Here is a 25636-nt window from a genome sequence, read left to right on the forward strand (position 1 = left end):
ATAAAGAAAACTTGTACAAAATAATTATTCGGTGGTATCACACCCCGGAGGTGTTGCAAAGGTTGTTCCCTGGGACTGATCCCACTTGCTGGCGATGTGGAGTCTCTCGGGGCTCCCTGGAACACATATTTTGGTTTTGTCCCATTATTCAGGAATATTGGTCTCGAGTGAACAGGTTGTTGAGTGAGGTGCTCCAACAGCAGATTCCTTTGGATCCTCTCACCCACCTACTGGGGCAACCCCTCACATTCTTGCCGAAATACGCCCATATGCTAGCTTCCCACATTTTGGTAGCGGCACGCACTCTGATCCCCTCCTACTGGAAATCCATTGGGCCGCCTCTACTACTGCTCTGTATACACGTATCCGGGAGATACGTCTTATGGAGTATCTCACGGCTCTTATCAGGGATACTGTGGTTAAATTTGAGGCAACATGGGACATCTGGGACCATTACTATGCCCGGCTGCCGATATGACCTCCTATTCCTCTGGTGCTCTATTTTTCTTATGACTAAATGCCATGTGCTGCCCTATGTGTTCGCCACACTTTCCCCCTCCACTTATCCCTGCCCTTTTTCTCACCCTCCATTCCATTTTGTTGTTGGTTGGCCTGGGTTAAAGGCTGTTGTTATGTTGTATAATATATACTTGATGAGTGCGCTTACTATATGTTCTGTTCTATGATTATGTAGAATTTATTTGAGCATACCTTGTACGGTGATGTATATAACTGACTGAAGAGATGTGGTTACTGTCTTAATACTATTTTGCACTAAATTGCTATTTATTATTACTTTCTTTTTTATTGTCTTCTGGTTTGTATGTTTGTTAAAAATTTTCAATAAAAACACAATTTCCCAAAAAAAAAACAAAACAAGCATTGATTTACTGAACCTGACTGTGCCCCCATCAGTGTAACTGGTTTTATACAAACCTAGAATATACAGAGCAGAAAAGTTGAAGTCATGTTTGTATTTTTGTTTGTAAAGCTTCTAATTCTTGGCAGACATTTCAATAAAAATAACAATATCTTAAACTCTTTACATATATAGACATCTACATTGTAAAGTATGCTAACTTTGAGTAAATCACTTACTTACTGAATACTTCCCAGTATTACAAAAGGTATTTAGCCATGTTAGAAAGATGAAATCTTTAAAGAATTCCCTGCAAACTGTCAAATCCAGATCATAGAGCTTGAAAATCGTTCCTCTGTTGTTACAGTTTTACCATAAATAATAAACACAGCTGTCATCTCTACAGCTAATGCATACATAATGCATGAAACAGACTGAATTAATACATTCATTTTTTCCTAATTCTTTGGTTCACTTACAACATTGCGTGCAAAGCCGTCATCTGTAGAGCTTCTCATTATCCCTGGTAAAGATTATGGCCAATAACAGCCAGGGAAGATAATGATCCAAATTAGGGGACTATGTAAAATTAACTTTCACAGTTTATAGTTTTCAGAGGGTTAGTGATCTAAGAAGTGCTGTTCTTGCCCTAAATTAGATGTACTATATAGGAATAATAGGCAATGTGACAAAATGTTTAAGTAGGATGGATCATCAGTCTTGGAGGAGATATGCATTCCAAATGACTGCAGGTAGATCAAGCAGTAAATCAGGAAAATGTTTTTTTTTTTTAATGATCACAGAGAACACAGAACCCCCCCCCCCCCCCCCCCCCCCCCCCCCACACACACACACACACAGTCTACTTATCAGTACTGGCAAAGCTTGCAAACCACCTACCTGCAAGACACTGACTATCAACAACTGTATCATGAAAGTGAACAACTTGGCCCAACTGTACTAACCTGCTACTTTACTGATGAATAATGAAGGTACATGGCCCCCCTTGCCTAAAGTGCCTTATAGTGATTTGGCTGAGACCTGGCATTGTATTTAAAGCTATTTTTACTGTGTGCCCAGAGCAAAGTATATGACTTTAGTCCACTTTGCTGCAATTCTTCCACTAAAACTGCTAATTCAGCAGAAAGCAAGGCTTGTACATAAAACTTTCAACTCTGATTCCTTAGTTTATGCAAACCTTCAACTCTGACTCCTTCATTCCAATAAATATTGTATTTTCTATTTCTATGTCTGTTTTTTGCAGGGTACATTTCCACTGCACTGGTGCTCACTAAGGCAGCTAAGACATCCGGCAAGCCTTCTTATATTGTCATATAATCTCACAGCATCATTTACAGGGTGCATCTGCTGAAAGCCGGCTTGTCCAGGTAGTAGCTGATGGTCTATCTGGAACTCCAAATGAAACCCAGGATTTGCAAAGGGTTGTGCTTCAAAGGAGAGAACCATTACTGAAACACCAGGGCATGAACCACCAGATACTGCAGTGCTTTTTACTATTTTTTTTACTTTCTGTTTGTCTCATCTAATGAGATATTTCCCTTTATTTACCATCCCAAAGTCAACAAAGAAACCTCTTTTCTCACTATAAAAGGTTTCTGGAGACAATGTTCACTAGGACAGAGAATGCCCTACATATATTTAAAATTGCTTTACATAATTGCTTTACATATACTTAAATTTGATGTTTTCTCAACAAGCTTTTGTTTTTAATATTTAGGTTGCTGTTTAGTATAGGGGATGGTCCTACACTGCCTTTCCTGGAAGGTCTCTTTAAATATAAAGATTTATAGATTAGACACTAGAAGGAGCTCTTTGTGGTCCAGAGTTGTCACAGGAACATCCACTGTTTGTAGTAGCAAAATTTAAAAATGTCTCCTGGTGGCTTGTAGCCTTGGAACGGACAGCTGAAAGCAGTTCTTTGTTCAGAAAAGGCCTAGGGAATACATGTATCCAAAATATACGTATTTGCTACCAAATCAAGCTTTATTAAATAATGCAAACTAGTGCATTGTCATACATTGCCCTGCATTGTGCTGGTAATAAACTTTTGGGTGCCACTGAGAATGAATGTCAGCCTCTTAACTTCACTAGGTTTTTAAGGTACACAGGTTTGAGTAAAATGACTCCTTTAGTAAATACCTCCCTGAGATATTACTGCAAGTGTTCTAGGCATGCAAGGACACTTGTACAAGAATTTCAGCACAGGAGTTTCAGATGTTGCTTTTGAAATGTGTACAGTATAACACTTATAAGACTATAACTCTACTCTACCAGTCCAAAGGTTAAAAAGCTGTATGAACAGAAAAAGGGAAATGTTGTTGAGAATTATCAAATAACATATAAAATAACTGGGCAACGTTTCCTAATTGTTCTAATTAAAATGTCAGCGTCCAGCTCATTTAATAGCAATGTGGGGAACTGTATACAATATAGGTGTGTGTGTATACATGTTCTCACATGTCCCCCTTGCTTTGTTCAGGCCTGTGGACTGTTCTCAAGATTTGTTCACTGTTTACTAGGATGTTTAGCAGTCTAGTGCTCCCTGGATTTTCTAAACGTTTAATAAGAATTTAAAGAATCTAAAGCAAAGTTTTGCTTTTTAAGGGTCATGTGACCACTATGTATCTTATGCTGCTCACATTTTATGATTGTAATGGGCAACAAAAATCTAGTGTATGCACATAGCCTTACTCTCAGTAGTGTTTGAACCGTGTGCAAGGAGAAGCTTTAATCATTCATCCCTTCCTGTAACTTTGCTGCAGGTTCAATAAGCCCTAGGTGAGAGACCCTTCACAGGAAGCATAAAACTTCACCAGATTTATAAAGCACCAACATATTACGCAGTGCTGTACATTTAATAGGGGTTGCATATGACAGAAAAATATAGACAGATGACAAAGGAGGAGGAGAAGACCCTGGCCCGAAGAGTTAACAACCTAGCTGGTGGGGTATAAAACAGTGAATCCGGAACTGATATCTTTTAAAGCTAAATTTGCATCTAACATGCATGGTCTGTTTTTTAAGGTTGTTCTTCCCTATCCTTTTGAAGAATAAACATCCTTCATATAAAAAAACTGTAGGGGGAAAAATGTACATAACACACCTATCCCCCATGCTTAGGTGAAGTGACGTTTTCCACATTTCAGCATCATCTGGAGAATGTAGTGAACTCTAAATCTCACATGTCCTCAGCAGTGTGCTCCAACATCTTTTTGTGATATTTGGAGCTTAACATTCTCAGTAAAAAAGCAGAAGGAAAGGTGTATGTAACAATTTTCCCCCTACAATAATTTGTTTAACATTTATATATGTTGCTATTTATCCATGGCAAGGTTGAGAGTCAGGTGTTACAGGGACAGGGAGGGCCTATGTGAGAGTCTTTTGGCATTCCATGGCTAAAAGGTAAATATATGTAAATGTAATGCACACACACACACATATATATATATATATATATATATATATATATATATATATATATATTTATTTATCGTATTAAAAGTAGATGGCAAAACAGAAAGTCCTTTTTTTAACTATTTTATAACTTTTAGTACACCTTCTTTAAAGATCTGCTTTTTTAAATATAATCTGTACAGCTTTTCCTATCTCACCTTCTCATGATGAAGCAGGGTTTGAATCTGCGAAACACGTCAAGTGAACATTTATAGGGCAGTCCTTGAATCAATTAACTGATGGGTGTACTGTATAACAACTTTTGCACACTGTATAAATTGCAAATACTTTGGCATTACATATTGTTTGAAAATGTACCGTAAAGTAAGAAGCATTGTATTAAAATATTTTCACAAAAATGGTTTTAAAGAAATGTTGCCAATGGATGGACTTTATTTGTTTAAATTTTGATTTTGCATAAGCAAAAACAGCTTTCAATATGGATAGTCCTGAGCCATATATGCATGTGTACTCTATAAACATAATGCTGGCAGAGCACAGGTGATCTTTAGAAGAGGTACACATGCATAGCATACTACTCATGTGCATGTCTCAGTAGGAAGCCATTTATTAAAAATATGCAGCTATTAATCGTTAGTGATTGTAGTACTACTAAATATCTGACATCTGGTCTTCTCCTATGTACCTCCCTTATTTGCCTTTACTAAATTATAAGGGTAAAGTATCCCTGTTCTATTACTGGAAATCACCTGCAAAACAAGCAAATGTGTAAGACTTACTTGAAGTATATTTAGGTCTCAAAATGCCTAATCTAAAATAGCAGTGCTCGATTAAGCTTATTTATTATACTAATGTTATATACATATTATACAAAAAAATCTTAAATAAGTACTTAATCACAATTTAGCACTCCACGATCTTTGGTATTGGACATAGAGAAACAATCCTTATGGATCAGTCATTAATTGTCGATGTATGTATTTTGATTCCTATACCATGCTTTACAGACTTGGCCTTTTATTAGTGACATAAACTTACACATGGTGATCACACCCACCACGATGTTATTAGGCAACTGAACTGAACAGTTTCAGTAAGATGAAACTCGTCACAAGTAACAAGATACTAAGGCCTATAAGACAAAGTAAGTAAGATTTACAAAATAAAAAAACTTGACAAACAGGTTTGTGAGTCACTGATCACTCACAAGTTTTCACACAATAACGCCAAAAATGAAGTGCAGAAGGGCAATGACGCTGTTTGCTTTTTTGAACACTCTATAGATACATTTCCACGCATCTAGGGATGGACATAAAATCCAAGCAATCAGAATATAACAAACCCCATTTGCAGAGATCCTTCTTTCTGTATTGTTTTGCAGTCATGCATGCAAACATACAGCATAGCCCATTAACTACCTAGTACCTTTTCAGATAACATACAGAAACTACACACCCAAAGCAAACCCACTGACATACCATGAGGATACAAATGCCATGAAGACAAAGTCACTGCTGGGAATCCAACACAGGATGCAAGAGTTGTAAGGCAAGGTGAACAAGGAATGAGGAATCTTCGATTTTAAACTTTCATTTGTTCAGTTTGTCCACATAAACATTAGAATGTTGCAGTTCATTCTAGTTCACTGTATTTTTACATTGCAAAATGCTCTCTGTCTTTATTTAAAGTGTATTTAAAACTTGTATACAATAAACTATTTTCTGCATTGTTGTCTGTTGAAAGTACCATTGAAAGTGTTTTTTTTTAATATATGCGTGTGATGAGTGGTTGTTGATTTACAAAAAATGTCAGCTGAAAACTTTCTGTGCTCTTTTTCTGTTATTAGTTTCATTGTTGTTAGCTATCTCTAAGAGGCTAGAGAATCGTGACCTTTAGTCATATGAAATCCGGTTTCTGCTCTCCTGATACAGTAGGGTGATTAGGCATTAAATCCGCTATGCCCAAACACTAGTATAATAACAGTATGGTGGCAATAAGGTTTAGCATACATCTGAAGCCTAAAAGTAGCATTAGTGTTAAAATGCACCTCACCCAGGCTCTAGAAGTGCCAAGTACAAACCTTTATGGGGTTTATGGTTGCAGTATCCAGCCGTGCTAACAATCACTCAAGGGCCTTTATATTAAAACTGCGTGTTCAGAATACCTACAGATTCAATACATATATTGATGTAGTACTCTAGACCACTGTACTCCCTTTATCAATAGTTCTCTTCTTGAAGAAGGGTTGGAATAAAAAAAAAAACTTTTTTTGCTGCCACTGCAAAACTCCCCTTAAGACCTTAAGTCCAAATAAAAAAACAAGCACTGTTTAAAGAAAAAATAAAAATTACTCACACAGACAAAATTACTCACAAAAAAGAACTCACACAACTCCTCCAATAATCATAAGTACACAAAGTAATGATAACCGGTAAACCCGTTAAATCCAAGAAGAATGCAGTGTGCAAGGATTCTACTTTTAAAACAGATCATTTTCCATTACTGTAATGGTCAGATGCCTTGAGACTTTCTGTGGAATCCTCTGGTAATCTGACAAATACTCTTCCCCAAGCAGCAAGGAATTCCTAGAATCCAAGTATCTCATTCAGCCCCATTACCTTGTAAAGACAGAGAATGGTTTCTATGTACAGTACAACAGCTGGAACAGACAATATACAAAGAATTAAAATGTAAACTTTGACTGGAAAATTTTACTAATCATTCTGGTCCCAGCGTGCAGCAGTTACATTTTAGGAACATATGAAGCTCTTATTACAGTGTTACATCCCATGGCAAAAAAGGAAAATGTGGCAGCTAGCTAAACTTAAGTTTGGGTGGAGGGTGATTATTGCACTATGGCCATCACCCTGAACAACTTCTGTCATAATTTTTTTACTACCCCTATAACAGTGCTCCCACCAATTTACCACAAATAGTCCATGCAGATACAGTATCACTCAATAGGAACCTGTGACAACTAAACTAATAAAACTAACCCTGAAAGTGGGTTTTTCGTCTTTGTAACTGGGATCCTTGCTAACAGGACAACAGTAACCCAACACAAACAGTAGCTGCCAGTTCATCCGCACTTTGAACATTAAATTAAATTTAACCTTTAAAGCCCTTGTTTGAAATCCCTATGCATGGGTTAATCTACACCAGGATGTTTCCTTGAGGCACGTTTATGACATTTATCCTAAACACTGCTTGCAACGTTTAAAAAATTTAAACACTGGGTTAACGCTGGAAAACGCGGGTAAACGCCCATGTCCATGTAGACCCAACCTTAATGCACAATGCCAAAAAGAGTGAAAATCTATGCTTAATGCACACAGAAGTGTAAGGGGGACCAAATAATATGTAATATATATATTATTGACACAATTTAATATTATTATTTATACATAAATGACATTTCCATTTCAATGTGCAGGTAAGGAGACTCGTACAAATGTTGGTTCTATAAATCCATAGTGGCTCCATCGACAGGCTATCCATAGAAATCCCATTTCTTGCTCACAGATCACTGGTTTTCCATTGGCTGTGGTCACAGCAGGGCTAGGCTTTTATTTCCTTTTATTTAAGAATCATAGTGTAATGTTTTCCTAACATCTACAGGTAATTCTTGTATATAAATAACGCCCTTTTTTAAATAAAATAACCGTTTTTTTTTTTTTTAAATACTTTTTTTTAATAAAAGCAATGTTACAAAGGAGAATTTCTAAAGTGCATAAACCCCCTAACTGAATAGTTTATGTGTGTTTATTAATGCACTAAAAAAACTTATTCAACACCTGCAATGCATTATTATTTATTATTATTAAACAGGATTTATATAGCGCCAACATATTACGCAGCGCTGTACATTAAATAGGGATTGCAAATGACAGACTAATACAGACAGTGATACAGGAGGAGAGGACCCTGCCCCGCATTTTTCACATTTATTAAATGACGATGAAACTCCAAATTCCACGATGAGGACAGGACCAGTTCAGTGCACTTTTTTAACATATATTAATGCGTGTCACACTAACAAATGGCAACATGCATGTCTTACAGTGCATTACTGACAAACATCAGTGTGAACAGGAGCATACCACAGCTATTGCAGTGTTTGTGCAAGCAATGCCTGTGCAATGTGTGTAACCAGCCACCTATATTGTTATAGTCATTTGTTATAGTGGAGTTCATAGAATTTGGGATTTTTTTTTTATTAACACTAGGGCCTGACTCCTGAATATTCAACATAGGTATTGGTCTAGGGTAGCAGGGCTGCCAAGGATAGTACACTGCCACCCAGACATTGCGGATGAAGCTATATTGTTTAATGTAGGATTAAAACCATAACTGAATACAGAGGAGCAGGCACATGAAAAGGAGATTACCAGACCTTTATAAGCACAGACTATGAAGGACAGGAATTCATAACTGATTTCACAAGAAAATCTAGACTATATTAATCCTAATAACACCTTATAAAGCTATTTTTTTTTTTTTGCAAATAATTACTGACAGTGAGTGTGGGTTCCATCGTTATAGGCTGTGACATACAGCCTATAACGATGGATATAGGCTGTGACATAGGCATTACTATGTGTCAGAAACAACTGTCATTTTTTCATCTTTTTTGCATATCTCTTTTGCCTCTTCTCCTCAACCATTTGGAACTACTTCATGTCTATGTGTGCACACTTCAGTAAAAACTACTCATCATTGTTTAGGGCTGACTTCCTTCTAGTTAAAAGAAATGACTGCGTAATGTCAATGTGTCAATATGTGGTCGCTAGAGGTGCATGTGAAGGTGACAATGCAGAAGCACAAGATATTATTTTAACAAAAACTGTATACAGGTAGTCCACGGGTAAAGGACATCTACAGTTCCTATCTTGTATGTAACCCGGGGACTACCTGTATTCAAAAACAATGTTTGCAATTAAGTCAACTTTTTAAAGCCTATTTGGGATTTTAGTAATTCGTCTTAATATCCCTTTTAACTGAACTTCTTTGCAATAGTTTCTCTTGTAAGACAGTATACTTCTAAACACGATTTATATCACACCATTTAAAAACAGAAACACCTCTAATACAGTCCTATAGATATGTTCATTTGACTTCTTCAACTGAAGTAGTAATCGGCACATTTGTATTTAAATAAAATAGTAATAAGAGTTCTAGCACACCTCACAATGTGGGAACTTACGCTGATACCAAAGGGCCTGCTGATCTTTAAACTTCTCTGGGCTATTGAGATTTCATGCAGGCTGTTTAGCCTCAGACAGCTCTTTTTAATACACTGAGAAGATAATGTCAGTCTATTACTCAGTAATAGTTCATTAACATTAAGGGATCAGCTCTGTGATATCAATTCATATATATTATTGCTATTATTGATTTAGCAGTGTTAGGTCATACACACGGATGTGAACATCCAGCTCCTGTGATATGTCAACCTTCTATTTCCCACATAGATAGCTTTGTGTAAGGGTCCACCATTGTAATAACTGCATAAGTGCGGCATACAAGAGGTGAGTGTGCATGAGTGCAGGGACTGATTAATGCAGGAACGTGTACTGAAGTCCTGTGTTCCACTGATCCTTTCATGGCTGCCCCCTTTGGTGAAATGATCTTAGAACTTGTGCTCTAATGCTCAAACATCCTAGGAGTGTTTTGGGAGAGCCATAAACATAGGCCAATACAAAGAAATGCAAAAATACAATGGATAACACAAATAAGGAACAAGCCCATCAATTGTATCATGAAGAAAGAGTACACTCCGCAGGAGTCCCTGATCCAATCCCCTATGAAACTGGGAACAGTGTTGTGAAAGTGTTTCATACATTCTGAGATCAATATCCTTAGGATGGAGCCAGTCACCTATTGACCGCATTATCCCCTCCACTTCATTTTTGTAGTCTATCCTACGTGCACACTAATCATTTGACTTGTACAACACACACAGGCAGAACGTGCTTTACAAATGGCTGTATATGGGCATCAGAAATGTATTTTTCCATTTTGTGAATTTCTCCAAGGACACTACAACCTTCTCGTTTTTTCATGAAGATTTATAGGTACGTCTCACACTGATACACTGTTCTTTGTATCCCATTTTATGAGAATACAGGCTTCTGTTAACATTCTCTGTCTACACGCTATTACCATCACAAGGTATTTAAAACCAACAGAAAAGGTTACATGTCATTGGGACAAAAAACAGCAACTATTTCATTTATCCTGCTACAAGATCAATCCAAATTCCATAATTTTATTCATAAACAGTTCTGATTTATGCACAGTTTTTGTGCCAGATCTCCTCTGTTCCCACCTTGCCACATGAACTAATCAAAGCCAATTGACTTGTTTTGCAATAAAGAATGTCAGAACAGGCTAGATCAGGGGTGCCCAACAGGTGGATCACGATCTACCGGTAGATCGCAAAGGCAACACGAGTAGATCATGGAATTCTGCCCTTCAAAATAAACTCTACCACGCACAGGAGTTATTAAGTCCAAGTTTTTATTATTGGTAGATCATTTTGACATTTGGTCATTTTAAAGGTAACTCGCTAACCAAAAAAGTGTGGGCAGCCCTGGGCTAGATGATTACATTCCCGTTACCTTCCTTTATTTTTAATCCTTTGAAAATCCCATCCATTCTCTAAATACATATGCATATTATTAAAAAAAGGAAGTAGATTTTTGAGTCATAAATTGAACAGATTAGTAAATTCTAAAGCTACGTACACACTTCCAATTATTATCGTTGGTAAACGAACGACGAACGATCCTGAACGATATCTGCGAACGATCGTATAGCACCGATCCTGTACATACAGATAACGTCACGATCGTTCGCAGATATTGTACACACGATATATGCGATCGTTTGAACGATACAGGAAGTGACGTGCACCACAGGAAATGAGCGAACGTTCGTTCACCGCGCATGCTCAGACCATGGACGACAATCAATGAACGACCGTACACACGATAGATGGTCAACGATCGTCGTCCAATCCGATCCGCCGGTCCGGTCGTTCATTTCCAACGCCTATCCTCGTTCGTCGGCGTCGCTGGTTACTTTTTTTTCGAACGATTTTTGCCCAATCGATCATTCGTCGTTCATTTCCAACGATAAAAATTGGAAGTGTGTACGCAGCTTAACACCAGGACTTTGGTGCTGGTGTCTTTTGGAAAGGATCGTTTTAGGGGTACAGGTGTAGATGCAAAAGATGTATAAAGTCAGTGGTATAAGAAAACATAAGAAAGGGGTAAAGATAGGGTTACAAGGATTGGTAATGTTAGGGTTATATATGTTAGTGTTTTTAGGGCCCTAGGCTATTGCTGATCCTCAGTAACATACAGTCAATCTAAAAATCTATTAGCTCACCACTAAGCAATACCATAATTTCCAGCCCTACATCCTAAAATATTCAGCATCATTACAGTCTGCCTTCAAATTTATACTTTAACACTCTCACTGTCACCTTGCTTTAAGGTACTAGAACCTCCATTCACAATTTTCATACGTAACGAGTCTATGGGGAACTGAAGACTGAGCCCAACTGAAGCTTTAACCCCTGAAATAAGTGTATAATACCAATTCACCTGTACCCCTGTTTCTTCAAAGTAATGCCAGCAAAATTATACCAATCTATCTAGCAATTCAGCCTCTTATCTCCTCTGCAATGACAGTTTCTCTATCTCTATGAGGAACTTAGAAAGAACTGCAAGAAATCCAGTACAGAAAACTAAAATCAGTCCCTAGAAGGTACAAAAATTATTTGGTTAAGTATCTGCAAATGTAGCAGGTTACAGTGTTGTGTGTAGTGCAAAAATCAAAACCTTAGAAAATAGCTGTTCATTTGTTTTGTATGGAGTTCTTGTATTTACAGATGTTTTCTATAATGAACACATTCAAATTGTTGTCACACTTTTATGAGCAGATCTGCCTTACAAAGCAATGCAATGATATCAAACCATAACAATCCCACTGTAAATACAAATTATTCAGGAATGTAACACCAGGAAAAATATTACTGTGACAAGTGTCATTCTTCATGTAATAACATGCATAGTATACAAACATCCTTGTTTTACTGTAAACATATTTTTACAGAATCTAACTGTTTTATAGAGAAGAGATGAGTTACAGTATTTGTCAGGAAGAGTCTATTTACATGACTAAAAACATTCCCAGAAAGTTATTTATATATTTCTACTTCTGTTTACAAATCTTGTCTTTAAATTGGCATTTAGGCTAAGTACACACATGCAATAATTGTTAGAAAATGAATGACTAATGACATAGATTATTCACAAATATTTTGAACGATTGTATTGTACACAACTCTGTACATGCTGTAACGATAAGATTGTTCAAAAATATTCTACCAATAATGTACACACACTGGATACGTTCATTTGAACGATGCAGGAAGTGACATGTACAGGAGAACAATCCACAATCACTGAACAACCGTACACACAATACATAGCGAATTATCGTCGTCCAAACGGATCTGCCAGGACGGTCGCTAAATTCCACTGACATTTCTCATTCTTTGGCGTCGCTCGCCTGTCGTTCTGCATTTTTTTTGTTACCTATTATCAAACGATTGGTCATTAATTGTTCGTTTCTAACAATTATTGCACATGTGTAGTGTAGCCTTAGTCTTGCTCCTGAACCAACAATATTTCCTTGAGATTACCAATAATTGCTATATTTACAATTAAACCTAACCTTATATTGCTAATCATCAGCCATGTTCCATCTAATGTTTTCTTACTGGGCAATGATTCTGCTGCAATATAAATTCCCTGTGTACCTACACAAAATATGTCAAACATGGCTATATCTTTGAAAAATGAAGCCCTTTGATTTCCCGAACAAGAGACTGAATGCCAATGTGCATTACCTATTAAAGCTATAAAATCTGACTTTCTTGCTCAATGTAACTCAGATGCAAGTGTTTCCTATATTACCAAGCAAACAAATGATACATTTAGAAATGACAAAAATCTTTTAGTAGATTGCAAAGTAACAATTAAATTAGCCAGCAAAAGGAAATGTTTCACCACCATTTAGAAAGAACACTCTGCCCGACTAAGAAAAAAGTGTCAACGTTGTAAGGAACAAACTATGCCGAAGCTGGTGTCTGCAGAAGATGAAAATTAAGTATTTAAAAGTGGAACTAAAGATCCATTAAAAAAAAAGGGAAAACACAGAGCTTTATTGCAGAAAGGGCATGATGTCCACTCTGTAATAAAAACTCTTACCTGCCTAATCGTTCATTCCTGTGGTCGAAATCACTGACTGGCCCATGCAATATCCGACACATCCCGGCTTCCCCTGCAGTTCCCAGGACTAAATTAACTCTTGTGTGCCATTGTGGGAGTTACATCATCCTGACTGGATCAATCGAAATGATTGAAGTGGGAGCACCCAGCACAACCCAGGAGACCTGAAATTTTTGGGGAAGGTAAAAAAAAGGAATTCTTATTTTTCCATTAACAAGCTTAACCTTGGCAATGACTGACTAGCCCGGCTGCAAGGGAATTATTTTTTCCTGGAGTTTAGTTTTATTACACCTGTCTGCCTGAAGCCTCTGTGGTTCTAATGACTTACATTTTTTTTTTATGGCAGCGTGTCTGTAGTAAAATACATCCACAGTTAAGTATTGACTTCCTCTAAACAATGTATCTATTGTTATAAAACATTGGATTTGAACTGCTAAACATGAGATTCAACATGTGCAAATTTTGTTTTTAAAATACCAAGCCACAGAAAAGTCTTCAAATTATGGCAGCTTTACAAAGAAGCCGTCTGTGTTATGATGACAAGCCTAAATATTCTGACATACAACAACTGTAAACAGTATCCAATACCTATGGGCACCTCCGAGCTATTGTAGGGGCAGCCAGGGCCATCTCAGCTTGTTCTGCTAGATTTCTCCTCCCAGTGGATTGCTTTCCAACATTACAAGAAGTCTTTTGGCATCAATATAATGCAACATACAACTATACAAGCATACAACATAACAAATCCATCTTTGGAGTTTGGCACTGAAGGTTTGAACTAGGGGAAAGAGAAGATATAACATAACATTCACCCACTGGTACAGTCTGCTAACATGGAATGACTTCAATCCGACAAAGATGAATTAATCATTCATGATATAAAAGATCTGACATATCCACTCTGACTGCAGTCACTGGGGTTTAGGGGTTCAAACACAGATTTCAGATTCCCTTCTCAAAAATAATTTTGCTAAATAGATTTTATGGGGTCACCCAAACATCGCCACACACGTACTAAACTATTTTTACTGCAGATTCTCAAATTAGTCAAAGAAATCACTTAGTATAATTAATTGTATTATATTATATATTTAAATATTTATTCAATATTCAGTTAGTAAAATGTCAGCCTCATTCTCTGCAGCACTGAAAACTACTCAACAGAAGAAAAAAAAACACTGCCTAATCCGGAATCAGGCTTTAACGTGTAACTACACCAATATTTTTTTAAAAAATTAGGCAAGTCCCATGTGCAATAAAAAAGGATTAATTGTCTGATCACATTTTTTATATACACTCACCTGTCCTAGTTCCATTGCATGTGCTGCCATCTTTATCTTCTCCTCTTTCCATTCTCTGCCCACCTTGATTGGTTGGGCAGGGGAGACATAACTCCCGCATCCCCAGCATGTCCTAGCATCTTTCCTTGAGCTGGGTGTTTTTTTTAAAAGCATATAGCTATCAAAAGACATGACCTGTCCCTTCTGCAATAATAAACATTCCTAATTGCAATTTTTTTCTGCATCTATAGTCTTTCTTTAAAATGGAACAAATTAGCCATGAGGTCCCAGCAGCACTTGTCATAGTGTGCCACTAGCAGAGTACTGGAAACACACTGTCTATTAACATCATTCAGGGATTAAAGATCTGAGCTCTATGCCATCCTCTCTGCAGCTTCTCCTGGATCGCAGTCTGGCCATTGATTATAGCACTCCCATATATATGTGTGCTGGAATGCCATCGTCCTGACACTCGCATGATCCCTTACACATGATGAAAGTGAACAAAAATGACCAGCAGATGGGTTAAGGAATAATTTCTATATTACCTGTCAGATAAGATGGAATGACTTTATTGTCGCTTTACGGTACTGTACAAACTAACACAAAATCAGCGGGGGTCCCTGAGAAAACCAAAGCCGTACTTTGAGTAGGGCAATGGAGGTGTGAGATGAAAAACCTTTATCACACTATACCAAAGTATGAATTCCTTGCAGCCCATCCCCATCTATTAGTCATTAATGATAAGAGAAGTCATGAAATACCAGTGCCATGGCAGCAGATTACATGACCTAGGCACATATAGATTATAGCATGCATAGCCAACACATGGTAGAAGATTACAGATGTTTCCTATGCAGCACCAGTTTCTTTTACCTGCATTATAGAAGCGATCAAGCACAGTAGTCTCTCCGAAGTCAAGCTTGCCAAACTGTAGTGTGTCAAGTGTTGCCCCTTGGCTCTCGCACGCCTCCTGCAGGCAGTGCAGCGCAGCGCTTTCACAGGTCTGCATGCCCTCATTAATCACATAGACAACAGTTGTTCTCCGGCTGCTGTTGCTGGTGCTGACAGCTGGGGTGATTCCTTTATTACAGCGGCTGGCAGCTGCCCCTCCTCCACCGGCCCCATGGATGAAATCTTCATGCCAGAAGCTGCCAGCTGCAGGCAGTCTGTTGCCACCAGCAGCGGCCGCTTGCCCCGCATGTCTGTGCCCAGCTTTCTCCTCAAACATGCAGCACTTTGCCTCGGGCGGCAGAGACACTGGCACCGAGAAAGTAATTCCTTCGCTGCTGGCACTCATGTCTTCTGACAAATGAGCAGAAGGGACAGATAAGTTCCCCTAACTAGTTCTGCACCCAACAAGTCTTCCTGCTCCGACACTAATCTAGTCCAACGTGTTACCTCAGCAATGTGCCAGACACAACTCCGCTACTTCACAAGGCAGCGACACATCGTCCAGGGCTGCTCACATGCCCGGCCACCCGCTTCTTGTTGTCCTGCAATATTCTGCTCAATGTGATATAAAACAACACAAACACACACTGCCAGTCCAACACAAATAGTGAAAGCAAGGCAAGCAGCCTGCCTCCCGTGTGTGTTTGCAGGTATGCAGCCTGTTGCTAGTCCAGGGAGCTGAGAGGATTGTGAGAGTTTCTGTGGCCCCTGATGGCTGCTGATAACATAGACTGCCTACTGGGCGGGAAGATGGCTTTTCTAGCTAGAGACAAGCTCTGTAAGAAAGTGTTACACAATTGTGAGGAAGGGACTCCATTAAAGCCAGCCCTTACTTCTCTTTCCACACCTCTTCACACCCTCCCCGCCTGCCTCATACATTCTTGGCTCAGCTGGCTGCCTTACTACAGGAAATAAAGGTGACACACCACTGTAAAGGCTGACTAATTGCACCGAGTATCATAAACAATAAAATCATTTACTTATTACAACTTGTTCTTATGCTTGCTTGCATCTCAGTGCTTGCAAGCTTTTGCAGCAACATTATTATTATTATTATTGTTGTATAGCGCCAACATTTTACGCAGTGTTGTACATTAAATAGGGGTTGCAAATGACAGACGAATACAGACAGTGACACAGGAAGGAAGGGACCCTGCCCCAAAGAGCTTACAATCTAGGAGGTGGGGGAAGTAACACACAAATAGGATTTTGTATCATGTGTGCGCTCCATGCACCATTGCACCTCATTTCATAGGGCCCATTTTCTGATGGTGATAATAATGGGCCATGGCTGTACAATGTACCCTGCATTTAGACACAGGAGGGCTAACAATTTCCAGCCTGGGGGGAAAACACAACCAAGGGTGGGGGCAGTTTCTTGTCAGCTAAGGAAAATGTACGACATAATGCTTGCTGCAGAGATTAGTGACCGGACTGGGAGGGACAGGCCTTGTCCTCAAGAACATGGCTTCCACTTATATCCAACAGTCCAACTTACATTATTTGTACTGGTGCAGGGGGTGAGTGCGGCCTGGTGCAGTCTTTGGTTACGTATACAGGCCGGATGATTATCAAGAAAAAAACAGTTGTGCTCATCTCAGGTAAAACTTTGGCATACAGCAGTCCCACAACATCATTCATCAATGTGCCATGGCTGCTCTCCCCTCATAGAACAGAAAGGTGTTGTATGTACTGTGCTCGGAAGAGTAATTCAGCAATAGTGATCTGATATGTGTACATAGCCTTTGTGGGTGTAATAGAATGACAATATAGAAAAGTAACAGGGAGATTGAGTTTTTTACCCCAGTATGTGCCTGAACAAGGACTATCATTATTTTTATTAATTCTTTTAAAACATAGGAATACTATGATATATGTGATATCAGGAAAGAATTTGGAAGCTGCCTTCACATACTGTGTCCGTCGTCTCTACCCTTACCCAATGTCCAGGTATTCACCTACCTGGCACAAAATAAGCACACCAGGGGCATATCTTTTTATATGTGATTTAGATATGATTATATACACACTAACATGGAGATGTTGCATGCCCCAGGTGCGTCATCCATACCTTTTCCCCAATACCCAGCAATTTACCCAACTGAGACAACCAGGTATTATTTTTATTTTTTTATAGAAATATATGATGTCAGGAGATATGGAAGCCATTCCTGCCAACACTCTGAAGATGCATGCATTTTTACCAAACTAGTAACAAGGACAATTGGTGAAATATATATATATATATATATTAATTACTTATATGGAATTTAGTGATTGACCTTTAGCCAAATATGTTACTTATGTTCCTGGAATGTCAAAAATGTAGATCTCTTTTTTATTGTTTCCCATTTTAATGCATCCATTCCTGGTGAGGCTACCAGCAAAGTATGTCTATTGACACCTTGTTTACTAGTATCACAATGTTTACTCAATTCACCTGAGTTGTTGTCACCGTTTCCGGCTCCTGAGCTGGACTACAATCAGCTTTGACAATGCACAATGCACGCGTCCGCAGGAAGTTTTTTAAATATACATGAATATTACATAAATATACAGTGTGATGGGAGAAAATATGAATGATTTAATGGAAATACTGATTTTTGCTAGCAGCCCAGGTATTATCTGTGCTTAATGACAACGGAAGCAGAAGCGGCATAGGTTCAGCCCCCATACCAAAACTGCTTTACTTTGCATCAGTGATGGATATCGTTAGAAAAGGCTGCCTGTGTAGAAACATATTTAGAGGAAATTGTTAGGGCATTTTGCACAATGCCTACAGCCAAAAAATAAACAGCAAGAGGAGGTCCCAACACTCTTCTAACTCACATTCCCTATAAATGGGTTCCTTGTGTATTTGGACAACCTGCACAGATGGTTCCTCCACCCCAGTTCTCTCAATACCTATTATTTTCTTTTTTTAATATCATGTTAATTTGGAATCATTTCTTGTGCCTTTCTACTAAACGAGATGTGTAACCATGTATGAATAGCCAAGGGGAGAGGTGGAATGAAAATGACATTGGTGAAGTAGTGGATGAGACAGACAGATCTCATATTTGGTGTGGGCTGAACATACAACATGAACTGTACTATCAAGCAGGAATATTGATGTAGAAGCGCAATGAACCAATCAGACATCAACTACACCTCTATAGAGCTAATGCTTGTTAACACACATCCTTGGATAACAAAATCTGAGCCTTCCCTTAGATTTTGCCTTCCCTTTCATCAACATGCTCACAACAATTTTAAATACTGTAAACCTTTCTTTTTTCGATGCATACCTTATTTTAGTCATGTCATCACTGGGTATCTTTTCTTCTCTGTGCTATACAGGGAGATCAGGGCTGTCACATATAAAGACATCTAATGTCTCCGGGTTTGCATAAGGACACAATTGTGTTTAGATGCAAAGATTGTCATATCAAAATATGTGTTAGCTGTATTATAATTACAATCAGCCACAGTATGACCAAAAGTTTTTCTCAGTGTTGAAAACATCCCTTTTGAATGGGTAACTTCTTCTTTTTTATTTTGACATCCGTGTGTTTGAAGGATTTTTTAAGCAGACATATCTGCTTCCAGTCAGAGCTGTCCTGCATGCATACTTCCCCTACTATAGTTCCCATTACATGCATTTACATAAAACTTTGATAGTGAAACACATTCAGAAACTTACATTTATGATGTTTAAAGGTGACCACCTTGGGAAAACTTTTGGTCATACTGTAGCTAGTTCTGTAAATTCAAGGTTTAAAAATGTTTGTAATCAAACAGATGTTTTATACAATTTGTTGGCATTGATTTAGTACATTAAAAATCTGATTAAGTTTGCCATGCCTTCCCATCATTTTTTATATTATTTACAGGTAAAATCTGCTTATTTTGCACAGATGGGTGCTACATCTATTTTGTCCTTACCCCATTTCTTAACACAAATCATGGGTATGCCTGAATCAAAGCACTCCATTTCGTTCATTTATCCATTATTGTTGGATAATCCTTCTGGTACTCGAGCTCAATTCAAGTTTGTGACAAAATGGGCTGAATATTTACACTGTTCTTGCTCAGATACATTGGAGTTGGTAAAAATTAGCTGGTCCTTGGTTAGGAAATGTATTGTTAGTGAGGTGTGGCGTGAAATGCAATTCAAAATCATTCAAAGATCCTATTATGCATTTAATTTAAAAGTTAGTGCACATTCAGCTGCTCGAAGATTGGAAGCCTGTCCCAAGTGTGTGTTCCCATTAGCGCCTCTAGAACATTTATTGTGGGACTGTCCGGTAATAGGTGCATTTTGAAAGTCCGTTTTCGGATTTATTTATCGGGTTACTGGTATAACCCTCAATTGTTGCCCCAATTGGCACTTTTCCATGGAATGGCTTCCCAAGTAACTAGTTCTATATTATCTAAATTTGACCATCTTTGTTTATTAGCAGCCAAAAAATCTATATTGAAACATTGGCTAGAACCCCATTCCCCTACGATGGCACAATTTACTAATTATTTGCAAACTTTAATGTTGATTGATAAAACTGAAGCTACCAAACATTTGGATACGCACCCACAAAAATGTTTTGATACCTGGATGTCTTATTTACAACACACGCTATCTCCATCTCAGTTGCATGATGTCAGAGAAACCTTTCGTCATAAGAGTTAGTACGACCGCAGGGCTGTAGGAGCATCAAGTTGATTTACTGTCTCTATTTTTTCTGATATATTGTGAAGTGCTAGCTCTTTAATTTTATAATGTATCATTCAGGGAAAAAAGATCCATGATGTGTTAAGTGTTTCAGTATACCTTAGTTCTGGGACTTGGTTTTGTCCCATGTTTTTTGCACTTTTGTTATATGTAGTTTAATTAAAAATTAGTCATATCAAAAAAAATGTATCGGCGAGGAGGATGTTCCCACTAATTGTATGACATGTTCCATGTTCTTTATAATTTGATTCATATTTTGTATGATTACTGTTCTGTTTCATTTTTGTATTATATCATGTTTTCATTTTGTATTATATCTTCTTGCATGTGGTATGTGGTACATAACTTACGTATCTCATTTATGTAAAAAGATTTAAGAAACTTTTTCCAAACTATATACTGACCACTCGAGGGGCAGTTTTTTCAGAATGCAGTGAACCCACTGGTCCATCAGTGAAGGAATTTAAACCCAAGGGTTTAAATTCTAATACAGGAGTATTAATATTCAGGCACCCTGTGTCAATGTGATCTTAACACTGACTGCTGGATATATTCAGAAGTCATTACCTGGATTGTTTTTGTCTGGGCTTTTTCTGTCCTTTATCCAGCTTGGCTGTTAAATTCCAAACAGACTTGTAGGATGATATTATCACTTTACTGAGGCAATTTTATGTATTGAACCAAGTTTTAGGATGCCTTCTCGGTGCCTGTGTTAAGCTACGTGCACAGAATGATTGTTGTTTCAAACAATCCACCCTTAATTGTCATTGCAGCAATGAGGCAATTTTTGCAAAGCTTGCCAGATCTTTAAAAATCTGTCACCCACTGGCCATGCATGTGTGGTTGTGTGTAGGCCATACTTGGAAATTTTTGCGTTGGAGGAAATTGTTGCATCACTGAATACAGTAAAGACCAATTTGAAATTGTCAGGAAGTTTCAAATGTTACCCAAGATAAACTCCTCTATTGACTGGAATCTCTACAATCACTACTACCTCAAAAAGAAGTAGATTACCTCTAGCCCAGCATTCCTTACATGTTTAGTATATGTTTATAGGGCACAACTAAGGGCCTGATTTACTAATTTCCAAGGTTTCATTAACAGCCCATTGACCTCTCTGAGCAATGCTGGACAACTGGATGGGTACAAGTTTACTTACTCATATGTGACTAGGTCAAAAAAATACTTAGTAAAGATCTGCATTTAATTCTAATGATTTAATGTTGTTAAAACATGCAGACCCTTGCCAACATGCTAGTATATGGGCATAAATCTGAATGTAAAAAAATACAAAAAAAAGAATACAAAAAATTACAAAGAATTACAAAAAAAAAAATACAATACATGCCTATATTTTTGGAACCAAATAGAATCATGGTATTATTTGCATTATTAAAGCATTTCAAATGTGTCCAAAGAATGAAAAGCGTTCAGGGATCATGGTGGTGTGTCTGGGTAAACAAACCCCCACTTGTCAATAATACAAACCTTTTTACATGGAACAATACACTTGTATATCTATATTACATGGATTAATACAGTGGATGTTGTAAAATTGCAAAAGATTTACCACCCAATACAGAAGCAATATAAAAAAAAAACCAAGCAAGCACATCTCCCACATATTTTTTTCTCAAAATATATTATCTCTCTGTACACATTATAGTCTGTGGCTGTTCTCCTCAGCAATTATCAGTGCCAGTTCCTCTGTGTGACTGGGTGAAGGTCTGATACACAGGATAAATCTATCAGCTTGCATTCACTAAAACACTGCTTTATGATAGCCTGTAGTCATCTGCTTTGCATTTTTTACAGGGAATTCTCAGATGTTGAAGGCAGTTTGCTGTGCCCATTTTAGCGGCATTACACCTACTGCTCCTTGGCACACACAATTATAGTGTGTGCATACAGTTTGAAATTATCTCTACCTTCTACACATTCCACATAATTTCTAGCATGGGATCACTAGCAAAATGCATGTGAATGCCTCCTACTGGTGCTCAGTGTGTGATGAAGGGAGGAAAGTGCTGATTTAAATTGGAAAGCACAGTTGGCCAGAAATTCAGGGGCAGGATAAGAGTGGCAGAAATGTTACAAGTGTTACAGAAGCAATACAGGAAGACATGTTGGAAGAGGAAGAGAGGCAGAAGCAATGCAGGAGGACATTATGTAAAAGGAAGAGAGGCAAAAGCAATGCAGGGGTACATGGTGGAAGGGGAAGAGAAGCAGAAGCAATGCAGGGGGCATGTTGTTAGAGGAAGAGAGGCAGAAGCAATACAAAGATAATGGGGGGAGAGGAAGAGGGGCAGAAGCAATGCAGGAGGTCATGGTGGCAGAGGAAGAGGACCAGAGGCAATGCAAGGGGACATGGTGGCAGAGGAAGAGAGGCAGAAGCAATGCAGGGGGACATGGTGGCAAAGGAAGAGGGGCAGAAGCAATGCAGGGGGACATGGTGGCAGGGGAAGAGGGGCGGAAGCAATGCAGGGGGACATGGTGGCAGAGGAAAAGGGGCAGAAGCAAAACAAAGGGACATGGTGGCAGAGGAAGAGGGGCAGAAGCAATGCAGGGGGACATGGTGGACGAGGAAGAGAGGCAGAAGCAATACAAGGGTACATGGTGGCAGAGGAAGAGGGGTATAGGAAATGCAGGGGGATATAGTGGCAGAGAAAAAGAGGCAGAAGCAATAAAGAAGGACATGGTGTCAGAAGAAGAGAGGCAGAAGCTGTACAAGGGTAGATGATGGCAGAGGGAGGGAAGCAAAAGCAATGCAGGTGAACATGATGAAAAAGGGAGAGTAGTAGAAGAAGTGCAGTGAGCTGTAATAAGTCACACTGCTTATACTAAAATGTGCCAGTCGAAGCCAGGCAATATTTCAAAAAAGTGCCAGTGAGAAGCTACCTAAAGTGTCAATGTGCACCTGTCCAAAGACCCAGTAAATGCCTATCTTTTTTCAGAACTTCCAGTGTGATCAGGGTCTATAGCTCTGAAAAAACAGGTGGTTATATTACACTTCAGTTCAAAAGAATACCTAACAGATTTTATCTAAACATTAGGAAATAATAATAAGCATAACATTCCCAAAATAAAAGTGTCCAAACATAATATTGTGTTCCACTATTAGTAAATGACCTCTCACAAATTATAAGTAAATAATTTTCTGAATGTGATCAGACTGCACCTTTCCATTGAGGGGATATTAAACAGAGGAATGGTCTGGAATGCTAAAGGAATCCAGTCTCATGCAGGGATCACAGATAAACATTTAGCGACTGTTACTACCACTCCCTTCCTTGGGATTCAGTCTGGTAGCAGCCTCCAGGGTCAAAGTCTGAGTTTCACAGAGATAGAGTTGAAAATAGTCTGTGTGCAAAATAAAAAAATGCACATGACATTCCCAAGCAGTGATGTATCCCCTAAAGAAAATTAACATTAGAAAGTGTTCACTTTTTGCATCATTTCTTTGTTATCAGTTTTATATTACGTGTTTTACATTTGAGGAATTTACTTTTACGGAGCGTGTTGCTTTTACAGATATTGTGAAACACTTTAAAATTCAAGATACAATCATAAACACTGGGACATACCTCATAGCTTTTGGAGACAGAGACGAAGCATGTAGGCAAAAGACATACCTTTGCTAAGCCATCATTTTTAGGACTATAAATTAAGTTAACAAAATAGTTGGTTAAATCAACTTTTGGTGCTTTTATTCACAACTACATTTCTTTTATTTAGTTTGATGGACTAAAGGTTTAGTGCAAAAAAACCCTCTTTATATTAGATATATATATATATATATATATATATATATATATATATACACACCCACAGAGGGCCAAATGAGGTGGACATAGGGACAGTCCCTCTAAATCAGGGACAGTTGGGGTGGTATGCTGAAAAAAAGACTGAGCCTTGTTTGCATCCAACAGCAGTGAACTCCTGAATCATTAGATGAATCTATTTAGGATAGAAAAATTCCCCCTGCACCGACATTAGACCTTTTAGACCTTTATGAGATGAATCTACTTAGGATGGAGAAATTCCCCCCTGCACCGACATTAGACCTTTTCTTTTAATTCCTTCACCTGAAATAATGGTCATGTAACTTAAAATGCACCGATTAAATTGCGTATTGCAGTATTTGTGAATGAAGTTATTGCGAGTACGCTACCTAACTGTATGAATGTACCACAGTTTTGTAATAGAATGAACTGATGTGAGGAGCTTCACAAAATTTTATGGAAACTTTGTTTTGTGTGTTTTTGGAGTGCATGGAACATGTTTTAGTGTGAATATGATGCACTAGTGCGACTGGACACTAAACCGGCAAGCAACAATCCTTGAGTTTTAAATAAGAAATGCAAACACAAGAGTTTTCTTTGAGTGCATGTCAAAATGACCAATGGGGATTTGGTTTGGGTTCACAGCAAATTCTAAGAATTCTTGATGCTCATGGGCTGTTAACTTTTACCTGAAAGCTTTGCAGTTTTACCTTCTCAAGTAAGAATAACCTACTTTAAATAGCATAGTGTAAACCCTTGTCCCAAGATGCAGTAAATTGGAAGGAATAGATAACCCAGCCCCCTTTCTATAATGGGGAACCAACATTTTTGTTTAGGGAGACTTTTTTGTTTTATTTTGACATTAGCACAACCCTATGTTCTCCATGCCTTTTATTTGAAAACAGCTTGCTTATTAGCCCTTCAAAAGGCCAGGATTGACCAACAAGATTAACAGACATACAGTACATCCACAAACTTCAAACAAGATTCGCAAAACTAAAACGTATTCATGATGCTGGCAATTTCATATTGAACTATGGAACCAATGCCTTGGTATTGAGGCCAAAGATATCATTGACCTGTCACTAGCAATTGATTCTTTAGTGTTCATGGGCAGCAAAGGAGTAATTCTACAAAGGCTAGTGGAACGCTCACCCACATGACTCTACCACCAGCAATGTGATGTGTGACATGGCCTTTAAGGATGTTTAGGATGTTCACCTAATTTACTAAAAATTTACTTTGAATTGAATACTCAATCAAATGGAAGGAAAAATATGATTGTTTGACTGGATGGCTGAAGTTAGTGGAGCTTC

General features: G+C 38.2%; 1 protein-coding gene across 1 annotated transcript in view; it reads right to left on the bottom strand.

Annotated features, from left to right (window-relative positions):
• The window catches only part of MAP3K5 (mitogen-activated protein kinase kinase kinase 5), an 81924-nt gene extending 65375 nt beyond the window's left edge, over positions 1 to 16549 (bottom strand). The window contains exon 1 of the mRNA XM_072408946.1: positions 15753 to 16549. Coding sequence (XP_072265047.1) covers positions 15753 to 16176 — 424 coding nt within the window. The 5' untranslated portion in view covers positions 16177 to 16549. The remainder of the gene's footprint in view (positions 1 to 15752) is intronic.
• Between the last annotated feature and the right edge of the window lie 9087 nt (positions 16550 to 25636).

The sequence above is a fragment of the Pyxicephalus adspersus genome, chromosome 4, assembly GCF_032062135.1.
Source record: "Pyxicephalus adspersus chromosome 4, UCB_Pads_2.0, whole genome shotgun sequence".
Taxonomy (NCBI): Eukaryota; Metazoa; Chordata; class Amphibia; order Anura; family Pyxicephalidae; genus Pyxicephalus; species Pyxicephalus adspersus.